We start from the raw sequence: 16,036 nt of genomic DNA on the forward strand, positions 1-16,036 counted from the left end.
GTTCATTTTCCAACATGAACCTCTCCTGTCGAACTGATGAAGTAGTGTGAACAAACAATTATAATACACCTTGTCATTTAGGTCCCAGTGTCTCTATCTTGTGGCTTAATTAAGTATTGCTAGTGATCTCTCATGCTCAGTGCTTCATCCATTGGAAACAAAGTTGAATGTTCAATTTGCAGGGAGAGACACTATAAAAAAATAGGTCAATCATTTATTTGGATACAGAAACCATTTGGTGTCAACAATTACCATAAGCAATATGGGGATACTTTTATCACAAGTTCATGACATTCCAACTGATTCCACTTTTCAACATGAGGAGTGCTTTCTCCAAGCCAGTCAGTCTGATTGTCAGTAAAGGTGGCAGTATTTAATATGCTGTCATCTCTAGGATACGTTTACTAGGCCTACTCTTAGAATGTGACAGGTTGTAGATGACAATAATACATGTGACAATAAATAAGCATTTGACAAGAATGTAAACGTCACATTTCGCTATATAAATTGTAGCCTAGGTTTAATCTTTTCCTTGATTGGAAAATAGTAAAGTCAAACTTGAATCATTGTATGACTTCTTGGACTGTACAGTAGCCTACCTTTATGTCAAATATGAAAATATTGAAACAATTACAGTTAATAATTGCTGCGACATTGTAAACGAGCAATTACTATCTATTAATTATTAGCACAATTGAAAACGTTCACAATAAAACCCTCCCACATTCTAATCTAAATTAATAATTGTGGAAATGAATGCACAGTAGCCGATTACACAATTTCACTATCGTATCTCATTGGACAGCGGTTGAACGTATGTTCCACACGCCTTCTGTCGGTCGGTGAAATCACGACTGGTTTGGATTTGCAAATTAAACGAAATAGGGAACGTTCGTCACCAAGGCAATCAACTTTACTTTCCAACAACTGAGATATTTTTTAAATCTTTGACCTACCTATTTGGATTAAATCATAGCCTTCTGCGTGTGAAGACACAGTGCCGTTATTGGCTCCGTTGCCCGCGTTTGCAGAACGAATTGCAACGTTGTGGAGTTGTTGTAATTTATCCAGGTTGCTCTCAAGTGACGCGCATAGCACATTCTATGATTTTGGTGGGCGACAGTCGCACTTGTCCTCTGGTATACTGAATTTCGTTGGCTGTATGGAGGGATGTCGGGATGGCTTGCACCAGGAGAACCAAAACTTTGGTGTCTACATGCGTGATCTTGAGTGGCATGACCAACATCGTGTGTCTCCTCTATGTTGGATGGGTCACTAATTATATCGCGAATGTATACATCAAAGTCCCTATGCCTGTCCCAGAGAAAAAGTTAGAAGGCGACAAGAAGGGGGAAACCCTACGGATCATAGAAAGACTTGATCGACTTGAGAATGTGGTCAACCAGCACATACAAGGTAAAGTAACCACTACAGTGAGCAAGTATCATTTAATTGGCATTTGATAGATTCTGAGCTGCATATGTTTAATTGCATTGAATGCATGGTTTGTGATTTATTCATGATATAGGCTCGTTCACATAGTTCGATATCTCCAAACGCAGCAAATAATGACATTGTTGATTTATAACACAAGATGACCATAACATTGTCCTTTATGAATAATGTGACCGCCATTTGTCATCTCCTTACTTCGAATGGTCTGCCTGTCTGGACCATGTGACAGAAAGGGAAAAGGACAATGAGATCATTGCAAAGGCCGTTGATACTCTGGGGGCAAAATTCCTAGTAGTCTATGCATTATAATTTGAACAGTGTTGGTGACCATAATAGCTTCTCCCACCATGTGAAATATACATATAATAAATGTATAGCTGCAGTTGTACTCAACCTTATTGTTCAGTTTGCTGTCTCTCACATGCTGAAGCTTAACCTTTTTCAAATCCCAAGTCTGTCTCCTTATACATTTTGGCATAATTGTCTATTTTTTTGCATCTGCTCATCAGGTTTATTATGAAACTCTTGAAGTTTGTTTTCCTGTTAGGCCAATAGTAGAAAACGGTCTAATTCTCTCAGACTGTCTCAAGACTGTCTACAGTTTGTAGTGTAGAATGTGAACTAGCCCAGCATATACTGTTCTTATCTGCTACAATGTCATCTATTTTGAGCTATAAACTCAATGTCAAATGTACTGGGACTACATTTTGAAGGATGTTATGTCAATGTAATACGGCACACACAGTATAAACTGTACCCAAACAGATGTTGGTCTGTCTTCCCCAGACATAGCGTTGGAGACACTGTTGAACTTGCAACAAGTGAATTTCCACAGACAATTTTTTTATACTGTACTTTATAGTATTATCTCACAAGCTCAAATGCAACAGAATGGTGCCATTAATTCAGTTAATCTAATGGGAATCTGATATAACTTTTTTTTTTGTAGACCATATTGAATATCCTTTTGACTTTGGATTACTCTTGTGTTCTAGGGAATGTCTGGAATTCCCTTCTCAAATTCCTTCAGGCTTTGCCCCTCGCTACAGCATTACTCCATACTCCTACTGTAATTCTCTCCCTCCCTTTCTGTGTCATGATTTGAGCTTTACTATTGTCAACTTGAGAATAATGTTACCCAGGCTCTGATTTGAAGAGAGGACAGGTAGAGTATGAGTTACAGACAGACAGGGAGGCACCCATCCCTAGGTCACGGGCAGAGGTGGACTTCACTGAGCTGTGAGGCACCGTACATAGTCAAGCCTGGCTGGTCAGTTGAGTAAACATTCTTTGTGGTGCCAAGACTACATTTCACTGTTTGGCACTGACAGAGAGCAGCCTGTTGAACAGCGCTCTCTACGTTTTCTGTGTAAGAGTGTCTGCCGAACTGTCCTATCTCCTCAGGAAATGTTTTGACTATTTGTGTTACTCAAAAGGGGAAATGTCGCATTAGGTCAGATTGTAAAGATCAATTCAATGTGGCACAGAACATGGCTGGAAGGACAGAATGCCCTCTGTCTATAGCACTATACTGTATGGATGGAGGGTGGACTGATAAAACATGCACTGTAACTCAACTGTACATGCATTCCAAATCAACATGCATCATCAATCAGCCTATTAGAGGTGGGCCTCAGGTTTGAGAGAGGTTTGAAGACACTGCTTGGGCAGGCATAACATATTTGGATTCATTTTGTAGAATAGTAAACTAGGAAGACTACTACTCAGAACACATCTAGAGTTCTGTTTATCTTGCCAATGTAAGTGCCAAGAATGAAAACATTTCTAGTTCGCGTAGCTGACAAGTCCACACACGCCCACCATAAGTGCTGTTACTGCACTCTATGGCTTTCCTCATACTCCCAAAAGGCTTCATACTGTTAATGCATGTGTGTGAGGGTGCTGCTGTACTAAACGGACAACAACGTACATAGTCCTCTATTAATAAATGCACTGCCATGACACTTGTTTACCCTGAACAAATGACTGTCGTTCTAAACCATTTAGTATGTGACAACCAAATATGGACGGAGTGTTCTTGTACAGAGACATAGAAATGTGTCTTGCACTGTATAACACTGGGCATCATTCAGGCATCAACCGCTCTGAATGATGGTGTTTGTCTTGTAAGTGTGAAGTGTCTTTCCTCCTGCAGTGTGTTTACCTGTCTTTTTATGAGCATACCAGCGCTCACATTTTGAGCCACTCCGAGTGCTCCTCTACACAGGTAACTGCGAATTCACCTGAGAGGTCTTCTTGAGTCATCAAAAAGTGAATATGAATTTAGACATGACAGAACTCCAAAGGAGTTTTCTTCCATAAAGGACAGCTGTGCCTCGGAGACTTTTTTTATTACTATAGATCTCCCCTCTGAACATTAGGAAAGAAAAGACAGAGTATGGGTCTATTTAATGGTGATTGTTTTTCTGAGAAGGCAGTGGTCCTCTGGTTGATTTAACTTCAGGGGCTGTATATTACCCCTGGGGATAACTAATTATATGGTGCTGATTCAGAGGGAGATGATGCCTCAATCAAATCAACCCGTCAAATCAATTGAAAAGCCCTCTAAATCATAATGAGTGTTTACTCTTGAGAAGAGGAGTGGGAGAGTGTGTGTGTTATACGCTCCTTGCTGGAGGGCCAGTAATACATGTTGTATAATGGAACAAGAAATGTATATCCGATGGTATTATCTTTTTGCATGGTTTTGGCTACAGAGCACTTATCTGCCTTGTTGCTTCCACTAAAATATCACTCCACATAATCTGCCATGCCAAGTCAGTTTGCCCCTATATCCTTTCAATGAAATATTGAATGACACATAACGACTGCAAGAGGCTGCAGGCGTTGACCAAGTGTCATAATAATACATAATGCTTAACTTGCTGAATATAGGTTAAATATGGATTGCAAACAAGTGGTTCTCTTGATCTAACATTAGGGCTGAACCGGTCGTGTTCCGCTCATCTGCTGACGGTTGGGAAGCTGCCCAAAATATTAATCAAATCATTGGTGATGCCAGGTTACTTTTAGATATTTAGTTAAGTACCCTGCTTCCTTTCACTGACAGTCTTTATGTAGCCTACTCTTCAGAGACCAATGAATATCCTCATTTCAGAGCAGAATGCAGATATGCTGTAACCCTTTTCCCTCAAAGGGAAGTGGAGATACAGTATCTTATTCTCCCATACTTCCTTTTTTTCTCTCTCAGATTTCCTCTTAGCAACTCCCACAACTCCCTTAGCAGGTTGTGGATTGGTAGAATGTGGGTGTCAGGGTAACATTAGTGCCACGATAATCAAGTAGAAATGTTGTCATTTCTCTACAGCGTGTCTGTTCTTTACAGAGCACAGCCTCAATGTATGTAGTTGTTTTGGGATTGTAAACTTACCGGAATGACAAAGATCTACCAATCCTAAGTGAATGTGGTGTCAGTGAAAGTGTGCTGAAGTGTGACAGTGTGGATAGGGAGGGGAAAGGGAGTCTCCAGCATGTTGATTTCCTTTACCGGTAATGGAACGATTATTGAATTACAGTTAAACAAATGCACAGGGGGACGATTGCTAATGAAAACAATTAAATACCATGAATCCAGAGGGCAAAAGCATCGAAGAAAATCTGAATAAATTAGAAATTGTAACCTCCCTTGCAAGTATTTCAGTTCAGAGTTTCCCCTGACAATTTACTCTAAACAGGAAAATATCTATGGCACTTCTTCAAGGCTACTGTTCCTTGTTTATTTGAATTAAATGATAAAATAGTATCTTCATGTAATTGTTGTTAGTCACTACTGTGATTCTGAGGTAGATTCATGTCTCATTGCTGGAGAAGTGTAAGGAAGGGGTTATTTTTACGGTTTACTCCGTATCTGCTATAATATCTAGAAAGCAACGTCCAGATAATTCAGGACAGCGTTTAGAAGTGTCTCACTGAAACAAAAGCGTTTGACAGCCCTCTCTGGCTTTACCTTGATTAAGATGGTACCAATGCAGACTCTTCCTCTCCTCTATACCCCACCATCATCCAAAGCAATTTGTCTCAGTCCCTCATATCTGCCCGGTCTATTTGCTAAGTGCACACATGGGCACAAAGACAGCTTGTGTTCCACCAGACAGGCTTTTTAGGGAAGGCTCATCTCCATGTGGCGAAACGAGGAAGCTGAGTGAAGGTGACAGTAACTTAGACAAATTGGAGTGCTTTGTTTTTACATGCAAGATTGTCTACCCATATTCATCTGCCATCCTATATAATTCATGCCTCTGAGTAAGAAAGCAACATTTTGGTTTGAGCAAAAAATAACGTATTATTTCTGGAGTTCTACAGTCTTTCTAGTTTTCTAATACCCTATTCCTCTTTGTTGTATTAATTTATAAGTAGGAATGTTTTCTCATAGAGCAGGAAACATACCAGGATGTACTACACATGTCGTTGTTGAACAGTCAGTGAGTGAAACAACTCCCTCCTGCATCAGTGTTCTTATTACGGAGTGTACTGAGTGGAGAGGCTTTCTAACTTATACTAACTATTGAGTGTATGAAGCAGCCAATTACAGAGAAGCCACTTTTTTGCTCCCATATCTTGAGCAGGGGATTCTAATTGGCGGCAATGGGACCTAATTGCTGGTTAATTAGAGGGAATGAGGAACCTGTGAGTAGCTGTGAGTATCGGCCCAATCAGCCAGAGTTGAACATTCCCTGATCCTGACAGAAATTAGCGCTCCACTGCAGACAGGCATTTGTGCTGATGTATTGCAAGAGAGTGCTACTAAGGCATCTCATACCCACAGGATGTTGAAAATCAGCCTCAATTATCACCATGTCTCATTTGATAATTTTTACCCTGGAACTTAATTACTTAGTGCCGCTAAATTCTCCTGTTATCTAATTGTTTTTCAGTATTCCTCACAAAACACCTGAAGGCAACACCCACACAGGTTTATTTTCAGATGTTTATTAAAATCTCTATAGCAATTAGCATCTGGCCACTTTTGTCCACTGGGCTGCAACACGTCCTGTTATTCATAATAGTTATTACCAATCCATATAATCACAATCTGCCCTGTGCGCATTAAAGACATGCCTCATTCATGCTGTTGTGTTTGCTTATAGTGCACATTATTACTACTAATAATAGACTAAACATTACTATCATTTATATTGAACATGTTCCAAGTAGGGCTGTGGGGGTCATGACATTTTGTCAGTCGGTGATTGTCAAGCAAATAACTGCCGGTCTCACGGCAATTGACTGTTAATGAACATAAACACGTTTAGCATCTCCTGGCTTCCACGCATAGCCTACAAGCCGCTGATGCAACCTTTGGAACATCTACATTTTAAAAAGTTTAATTAATCCAGTTAATATAGCCTCCACCATCACAATAAATCCATGGTTAATTTTAGCCTGGTCTAAAGAAACATGATATGAAGAAAATGTAGTCTTTCAGAAGAACAGTACAGCATTCTGAGTTGTCCATATATTAGCCATATGCCATATGGCTGTGGGCTACACTAGTTCATTTAGCAGACAAGAGTTGCTGAGATTCCACATTATGTTATAGTATGGCGAATACAATTGAACATAGCTGAATAAAAATGAAAGGATATTTTCTCCAAACGATTTCCAAAGAAGTGCATGCTATTCTGTGTTAACAAAGAAACAGGTCCTGATATATGATTAATATCGAGTTATTTATGTAACTTTAGTTGTGATATAAACATTGGGCTATATGTTTAGATTTAGGCATGAGCTCTGATTTGTTTGTTCTGCAGGCTGCACAAACTTCGTCAATCACTCATTCACAATTTGACAAGCATTTGATAATATTCTCAATGATATTCTCAACAGCCCATTGTTCCAATAGCAGTGTTTTGTCTTGTCCCGTGTATATATCATTTCTTCATATACATTTCGTAAATATTTTTAATCTCAATTTCCATCTATGGACTGAACATACTCTCCTGCAACCCCCTCACCCAATGTGGTACGGATCTGCTATTTTTTTTATACTTTAGAACCGGAACCCCCATCAGAAGCTAGCCAGCTAACTAGCTAGTAGTCAGTTAGCCACTGCTAGCGGTAATCACCGTTAACTCGGACATCAGCCAGCTTCAGTCCGGTCAATTCCTGCCAGTCTGCACAACGTGATATCAACTCCGAGCATATTGGATTGCTTTTTCTCTACTACCGCTCCAGATTCCTACTGCAAGCTCTGGACCTTTACACCGGATCATCGCAGCTAGCTAGCTCCTATCCGAGTGGCTACTCCTGGCTGATGTCTCTGTCCCTAAGCAAGCACCAGTTAGCCTGGAGCTAGCCTCAAGCTAGGCCCATTTCCCGGCTAGCCGAAGAGGTCCATCAGCCAATTCTTGGGCTATAATACCTCTTTTGCCAATTTGCCTGGACCCGTTGCTGCCGACACGGAGCCCAATCCATCATGACTGGTCCACCAACGTAACCGTCCGAGTTGGTTTCAACAGGCTCTTCCATTGCGACGTCCCCTGTTTTGGTTAGTGATTGTCTTATTTCACTGTAGAGCCTCCAGCCCATCCCTATAACATTTTCCGACAAGATAGTACTGCCAAAGGGGGCTGAGTTGCAATCTACTGCAGAGAGAGCCTGCAGAGTTCTGTCATACTATCCAGGTCTGTGGCCAAACAATTCGAGCTTCTACTTTTTAAAAATCCACCTTTCCAGAAACAAGTCTCTCACCGTTGCCGCTTGTTATAGGCCCCTTTCAGCCCCCAGCTGTACCCTGGACACCATATGTGAATTGATTGCTCCCCACGGGTCTATCTTCAGAGTTTGTACTGTTAGGTGACATAAACTGGGACATACTTAACACCTCGGCCATCCTACAATCAAGCTAGATGCCCAAAATTATCAAGGAACCTACCAGGTACAACCCTAAATCCGTAACTATGGGCACCCTCTTAGATATCATCCTGACCAACTTGCCCTCTTAATACACCTCTGCTGTCTTCAACCAGGATCTTAGCGATCACTATCTCATTGCCTGCATGCGTCAACCACTCCCTAAAACACTTCAGCGAGCAGGCCTTTCTCATCGACCTAGCCCCGGGTATCCTGGAAGGATATTGACCTCATCCCATCAGTAGAGGATGCCTGGTTGCTCTTTTTAAATGTGCTTTCCTCACCATCTTAAATAAGCATGCCCCGTTCAAAAAATGTAGAGCTAGAACAGCATTTTATTGATCACCTACCAACCAGTAAGAATTCTGGCTCTCACAGACCTGTTAGTTTTTCTTTAAAATGCAAATTAATTACTTAAACCATACAATGTAATTTTCTGGATTTTTGTTTTAGATTCCGTCTCACAGTTGAAGTGTACCTATGATAAAAATTACAGGCCTCTACATGCTTTGTAAGTAGGAAACACTGCCGATTTTGCAGGTTATCAAATACTTGTTCTCCCCACTGTGTGTGTGTGTGTGTGTGTGTGTGTGTGTGTGTGTGTATACTCAGTCAGTTAGGAAAGCAAAGGCTAGCTTTATCAAACAGAAATTTGCATCCTGTAGCAATCCTGCCCTGTTAACTTGGCTTTTGAAGATTTTAGAAAGGCAGATCACCGACCATTTCGAATCCCACCGTACCTTCTCCACTATGCAATCTGGTTTCCGAGCTGCTCATGGGTGCACCTCAGCCACGCTCAAGGTCCTGAATGATATCATTACCGCCATCAATAAAAGACAGTACTGTGCAGCCGTCTTCAACGTCTTGGCCAAGGCTTTCGACTCTGTCAATCACCGCATTCTTAGCCTTGGCTTCACCAACTACTTCTCAGAGTTCAGTGTCAAATTGTAGGGCCTGTTGTCCGGACCTCTGGCAGTCTCTATGGGGGTGCCACAGGTGTCAATTCTCGGGCCGACTCTTTTCTCTGTATATGTCAATGATGTCACTCTTGCTGCTGGTGAGTCTCTGATCCACCTCTACACAGACGACACCAGTCTGTATACATCTGGCCCTTCTTTGGACACTGTGCTAACAAACCTCCAAACAAGCTTCAATGCCATACAACACTCCTTCCGTGGCCTCCAACTGCTTTTAAATGCAAGTAAAACTAAGTGCATGCTCTTCAACCGATTGCTGCACGTGTTACGCCCCTGAAAACAGGGGAGAAATAATCACGAGAGTGATACGGTGTTGTATTCTCAATTCAACGTTTAGTGAAATGAGAAAAGACCGCGATTTTCCCAAGGAATATGGGTGGAGACCAGAGCAATCGATCTCCGGCTCATAGATTAAGAGCATTTCGTAGATCACAGATTAACACTTTTAGGCACTACAAAATAAAGTAATCAATATAACGTTTACACATTACTCTCACAATTCGTACACTTTGACAGATTTGAACTTTAACACAATTATATGAATGTTATCAATCTCTATCAACTAATACTGAATGCATCTTTTTAACCTTAGATGTTTTAAGATCCCCACATACTATGAATTTACTTATACTTTTTAATGTATAACAGGCTATGAATATTTCCTTTAACCTGTCACACACGCACCTGCCCGAATAGCATCACTACTCTGGATGGTTCTGACTTAGAATATGTGGACAACTATAAATACCTAGGTGTTTGGCTTGACTGTAAACTCTCCTTCCAGACTCGCATTAAGCATCTCCAATCCAAAATTAAATCTAGAATCGGCTTCCTATTTCACAACAAAGCCTCCTTCACTCATGCTGCCAAACATACCCTCGTAAAACTGACTATCCTACCAATCCTGGACTTCGGCGACGTAATTTACAAAATAGCCTCCCACAGTCTACTCAGCAAATTGGATGCAGTCTATCACAGTGCCATTCGTTTTGTCACCAAAGCCCCATATACTACCCACCACTGTGACCTGTATGCTCTAGTTGCCAAACCCACTGGCTCCAGGTCGTCTAAGTCTTTGCTAGGTAAAGCCCCGTGCCTTATCTCAGCACACTGGTCAGCATAGCAACATCCACCCGTAGGACGTGTTCCAGCAGGTATATTTCACTGGTCATCCCCAAAGCCAACGTTTCCTTTGGTCGCCTTTCCTTCCAGTTCTCTGCTGCCAATGACTGGAACGAATTGCAAAAATTGCTGAAGCTGGAATCTTATATCTCCCCCTCTAACTTTAAGCATCAGCTGTCAGAGCAGTTTACCGATCAGTTTACCGTGCCTGTACACAGCCAATCTGTAAATGGCACACCCAACTACCTCATCCTGATATTGTTACTTATCCTCTTGCTCTTTTGCACCCCAGTATCTACTTCCACATCATCATCTGCACATCTATCACTCCAGTATTAATGCTAAATTGTAATTATTTATTACTATTTATTGCCTTACCTCCCTACTCTTCTACATTTTGGCAGGTAGCCTAGTGGTTAGAGCGTTGAACTAGTAACTGGAAGGTTGCAAGATCGAGTCCCCGAGCTGACAAGGTAAAACTCTGTCGTTCTGCCCCTGAACAAGGCACTGTTCCTAGGCCGTCATTGAAAATAAGAATTTGTAATTAACTGACTTGCCTAGTTAAATAATGGTAAAATAAAATTTGCACACACTGTGCATAGATTTTTCTATTGTGCTATTGACTGTATGTTTGTTTGTTTGTAACTCTGTGGTATTTTTGTTGCACTGCTTTGCTTTATCTTGGCCAGGTCGCAGTTGTAAACTGGCCTACCTGGTTAAATAAAGGTGAAATAAAAAAATGAATTTCCCAATGGCATCCCCCTTGTGTGGCCATAATGCCACCTAAAAAATCCATGCCTTTTGCATTGGCCGTTGTGCCCTTGGGCTGAATATAACAATTATAATTCCCTCCCCCTGGCTTGTGGCACTCCAAAGCGCTTCTCACTCACATGGCTCTCTCGGATATCTAAATTCTTATTAACCAATGCCCTTCACGTGATCAGGTCCGACTCCGGGATGCTGGCCTTCTAGGCAGAGTTCCTCTGTCCAGTGTCTGTTCTTTTGCCCATCTTAATCTTTTCATTTTATTGGCCAGTCTGAGATATGGCTTTTTCTTTTCAACTCTGCCTAGAAGGCCAGCATCCCAGATTCACCTCTTCACTGTTGACGTTCAGACTGGTGTTTTGTGGGTACTGTTTAATGAAGCTGCCAGTTGAGGTCTTGTGAGGCGTCTGTTTCTCAAACTAGACACTCTAATGTACTTGTCCTCTTGCTCAGTTGTGCACCGGGGCCTCCCACTCCTCTTTCTATTCTGGTTAGAGCCGGTTTGCACTGTTCTGTGAGGGGAGTAGTACACAGCATTGTACAAGATCTTCAGTTTCTTGGCAATTTCTCGCATGGAATAGCCTTAATTTCTCAGAACAAGAATAGACTGACGAATTTCAGAAGAAAGGTCTTTGTTTCTGGCCATTTTGAGCCTGTAATCGAACCCATAAATCCTGATGCTCCAGGACAGTTTTATTGCTTCTTTAATCAGAACCACAGTTTTCATCTGTGCTAACATAATTGCAAAAGGGTTTTCTAATGAACAATTAGCCTTTTGAAAATGAAACATGGATTAGCTAACACAACGTGCCATTGGAACACAGGAGAGGTGGTTGCTGATATTGGGCCTATGTAGATATTCCATAAAAAATCTGCCGTACCAAAGTTTATTTGTCACGTGCGCGGAATACAACACCTTACAGTGAAATGCTTACTTACAGGCTCTAACCAATAGTGCAAAAGAGGTATTAGGTGAACAATAGGTAAGTATAGAAATAAAAACTACAGTAAAAAGTCTGTGAAAAACAGTGAGGCTACATACAGACACCGGTTCGTCAGGCTGATTTGGGGTAGTATGTACATATTGTTAAAGTGACTATGCATATATGATGAACAGAGAGTAGCAGTAGCGTAAAGAGGGGTTGGTGGGTGGTGGGACACAATGCAAATAGCCCAGTTAGCCAATGTGCAGGAGCACTGCTTGGTCGGGCCAATTGAGGTAGTATGTACATGAATGTATAGTTAAAGTGACTGCATATATGATAAAACCGAGAGAAGCAGCAGGGTAAAAGAGAGGTTGGGCAGGGCACACAATGCAAATTGTCCGGGTAGCTATTTGATTACCTGTTCAGGAGTCTTATGGCTTGGGGGTAAAAACTGTTGAGAAGCTTTTTTTGTCCTAGACATGGCACTCTGGTACTGCTTGCCATGCGGTAGTAGAGAGAACAGTCTATGGCTGGGGTCTTTGACGATTTTTAGGGCCTTCCTATGACACCGCCTGGTGTAGAGGTCCTGGATGGCAGGTAGCTTTGCCCCAGTAATGTACTGGGCCATACGCACTACCCTATGTAGTGCCTTGCGGTCGGAGGCCGATCAATTGCCGTACCAAGCAGTGATGCAACCAGTCAGGATGCTCTCGACGTTGCAGCTGTAGAACCGTTTGAGGATCTGAGGACCCATGACAAATCTTTTTATTTTTCTGAGGGGGAATAGGCTTGGTCGTGCCCTCTTCACGACTGTCTTGGTAGTTTGGACCATTCAAGTTAGTTTGTTGGTGATGTGAACACCAAGAATCTTGAAGCTCTCAACCTGCTCCACGACAGCCCCGTTGATGAGAATGAGGGCGTGCTTGGTCCTCCTTTTCCTGTAGTCCACAATCATCTCCTTAGTCTTCGTTACGTTGAGGGATAGGTAGTTATTCTGGCACCACCCGGTCAGGTCTCTGACCTCCTCCCTATAGGCTGTCGGTGATCAGCCTATCACTGTTGTGTCATCTGCAAACTTATTGATGGTGTTGGAGTCGTGGGTGAACAGGGAGTACAGGAGGGGACTGAGCACGCACTCCTATGGGGCTCCAGTGTTGAGGATCAGCGTGGCAGATGTGTTGCTACCTAACCTCACCACCTGGGGGTGACCCGTCAGGAAGTCCAGGATCCAGTTGCAGAGGGAGGTGTTTAGTCCCAGGATCCTTAGCTTAGTGATGAACTTTGAGGGCAATATGGTGTTGACTACAGCTCAGCGTGCAATGAATGGTATTCTCACAGATGTTCATTTTGTTCACGTGGGAAAGGGCAGTGTGGAGCTCAATAGAGATGGCATCATCTGTGGATCTGTTTGGGCGGTATGCAAATTGGAGTGGGTCTAGGGTTTCTGGGATAATGGTGTTTATGAGCCAGCCTTTCAAAGCACTTCATTGCTACGGACGTGAGTGCTATGGGTCTGTAATCATTTAGGCGGATTGCCTTTGTGTTCTTGGGCACAGGGACTATGGTGGTCTGCTTGAAACATGTTGGTATTACAGACTCAATCAGGGATATTTTTTAATTTTTTTTATTTTTTTTATTTTACCTTTATTTAACTAGGCAAGTCAGTTAAGAACAAATTCTTATTTTCAATGACGGCCTAGGAACAGTGGGTTAACTCCCTGTTCAGTGGCAGAACGACAGATTTGTACCTTGTCAGCTCGGGGGTTTGAACTTGCAACCTTTCGGTTACTAGTCCAATGTTCTAACCACTAGGCTACCCTGCCACCCCAATGTTGAAAATGTCAGTGAACACTCCTGCCAGTTGGTCAGCACATGCCCGGAGCACACGTCCTGGTAATCCGTGTGGCCCCGCAGCCTTGTGTATGTTGACCTGTTTTTTAAAGGTCTTACTCACGTCTGCTACTGAGAGCGTGATCACAGTCGTCTGGAACAGCTGATACTCTCACGCGTGTCTGTGTTGCTTGCCTCGAAGCAAGCATAGAAGTGATTTAGCTAGTTTGGTAGGCTCGTGTCACTGGGCAGCTCGCGGTTGTGCTTCCGTTTAGAGTTTGCAAGCCCTGCCACATAAGATGAGCATCGGAGTCGGTGTGGTATGATTCAATCTTAGCCCTGTTTTGACGCTTTGCCTGTTTGATGGTTCATCGCAGGGCATAGCAGGACTTCTTCTAAGCTTCCGGGTTAGTGGCAGCTCTGCCCTTTTAGTTCTGTGCAAATGTTGCCTGTAATCCATGGCTTCTGGTTGGGGTATGTATGTACAGTCACTGTGGGGATGACGTCCTCGATGCACTTATTGATAAAGTCAGTGACTGATGTGGTTTACTCCTCAATGCCATTGGAAGAATCCCGGAACATGTTCCAGTATGTGATAGCAAAACAGTCCTGTAGTTTATCATCTGCTTCGTCTGACCACTTTTTGTATAGACCGAGTCACAGGTGCTTCCTGATTTAATTTTTAATTGTAAGCAGGAATCAGGGGGACTGAGTTGTGGCCGGATTTACCAAATGGAGGGAGAGCTTTGTACGCGTCTGTGTATGGAGTACATGTGATCTTAAATGTTCTTCCCTCTGGTTGCACATTTAACATGCCGATAGAAATTTGGTATAACTGATTTAAGTTTCCCTGCATTAAAGTCTCCGGCCACTAGGAGCGCCGCTTCTGGGTGAGTGGTTTCCTGTTTGCTTATTTCCTTCATTTGCTGACTGAGGCCTTAGTGCCAGCATCTGTCTGTGGTGGTAAATAAACAGCCACTAAAAGTATAGCTGAAAACTCTCTCGGCAGGTATTGTGGGCTGCAATTTATATCAATATACTTCAGGCGAGCAAAATCTAGAAACTTCCTCAGATTTCGTGCACCAGCTGTTATTTAAAAATATGCAAGGACCGCCCCGCCTCGAGTGTGCTGTTCTATCTTGCCGGTGCAGCGTATATTCCACTAGCTGAATATTCATGTCGTAATTCAGCCACGATTCTGTGAAACATAGGATGTTACAGTTTTTTACGTCCCGTTGGTAGGATATTCGTAATCGTACCTCATCTAATTTATTGTACAATGATTGCATGTTGGCGAGTAATATTGATGGTAACGGCAGCTTTCCTACTCACCTTCTGTGGGTCCACTCGAGGCATCCCACTCTGTGTCCCCTGTTCCTGCGTTTCTGCCTCTTGCAAATAACGGGGATGTTGGCCCTGTCCTGTGCCTCTTGCTTGTTGAAGAAAAACTCTTTGTCTAATCCGAGGTGAGTGATCGCTGTCCTGAAATCCAGAAGCTCTTTTTTGCCATAAGATACGGTTGCAGAAACCTTATGTACAAATTAAGTTATAAATAACATGAAAACAAAACATAATAGCACAATTGATTGGGCGCCTGTAAAACTGCTACCATTTCTTCCGACGCCATTTTACTACAATAGTCATTTACAACATCTACACTGTATTTCTGATTAATTTGATGTTATTTTAATGGACAAAATGTGCTTTTCTTTCAAAAACAAGGACATTTCTAAGTGACCGATCCTGATGATTTGTTTTGAAGCCAGAGCAAAGTGCATGGTTTGGTTGAAGCCCATTGAGTGCACCTGCTGTTATTGTTTTTTGTTGTAAACCACAGACGACTCAAAAGACTAACTTTGAACAGATGCTATTATGAGGGGGAAATCATCCATGCCTCTGCACTATCAAACCTCTCCATTCTGGCCAATGGGCGGAGGGCAGCGGTTTAGTCATCTCTGTCTCATCGACTGACTCATCTCGTAAGGAAGAACAGAGCTGTAGAAGCTAACAGACACTCAAATTCAGCGTAGCTCACTCAAGAGACTGTTGTCTTGAAACAAAACATTGGATTAGGTTTAATATTTGTGT

The 16,036-nt window shown here is 42.3% G+C and overlaps 1 protein-coding gene across 1 annotated transcript in view; it reads left to right on the forward strand.

Annotated features, from left to right (window-relative positions):
• Nucleotides 1-784: 784 nt before the first annotated feature.
• Nucleotides 785-16,036, forward strand: part of LOC135548408 (polypeptide N-acetylgalactosaminyltransferase 18-like) — an 81,851-nt gene continuing 66,599 nt past the window's right edge. The window contains exon 1 of the mRNA XM_064977994.1: nt 785-1,416. Coding sequence (XP_064834066.1) covers nt 1,179-1,416 — 238 coding nt within the window. The 5' untranslated portion in view covers nt 785-1,178. The remainder of the gene's footprint in view (nt 1,417-16,036) is intronic.

This window comes from Oncorhynchus masou, chromosome 1 (genome assembly GCF_036934945.1).
Source record: "Oncorhynchus masou masou isolate Uvic2021 chromosome 1, UVic_Omas_1.1, whole genome shotgun sequence".
Classification (NCBI taxonomy): domain Eukaryota; kingdom Metazoa; phylum Chordata; class Actinopteri; order Salmoniformes; family Salmonidae; genus Oncorhynchus; species Oncorhynchus masou.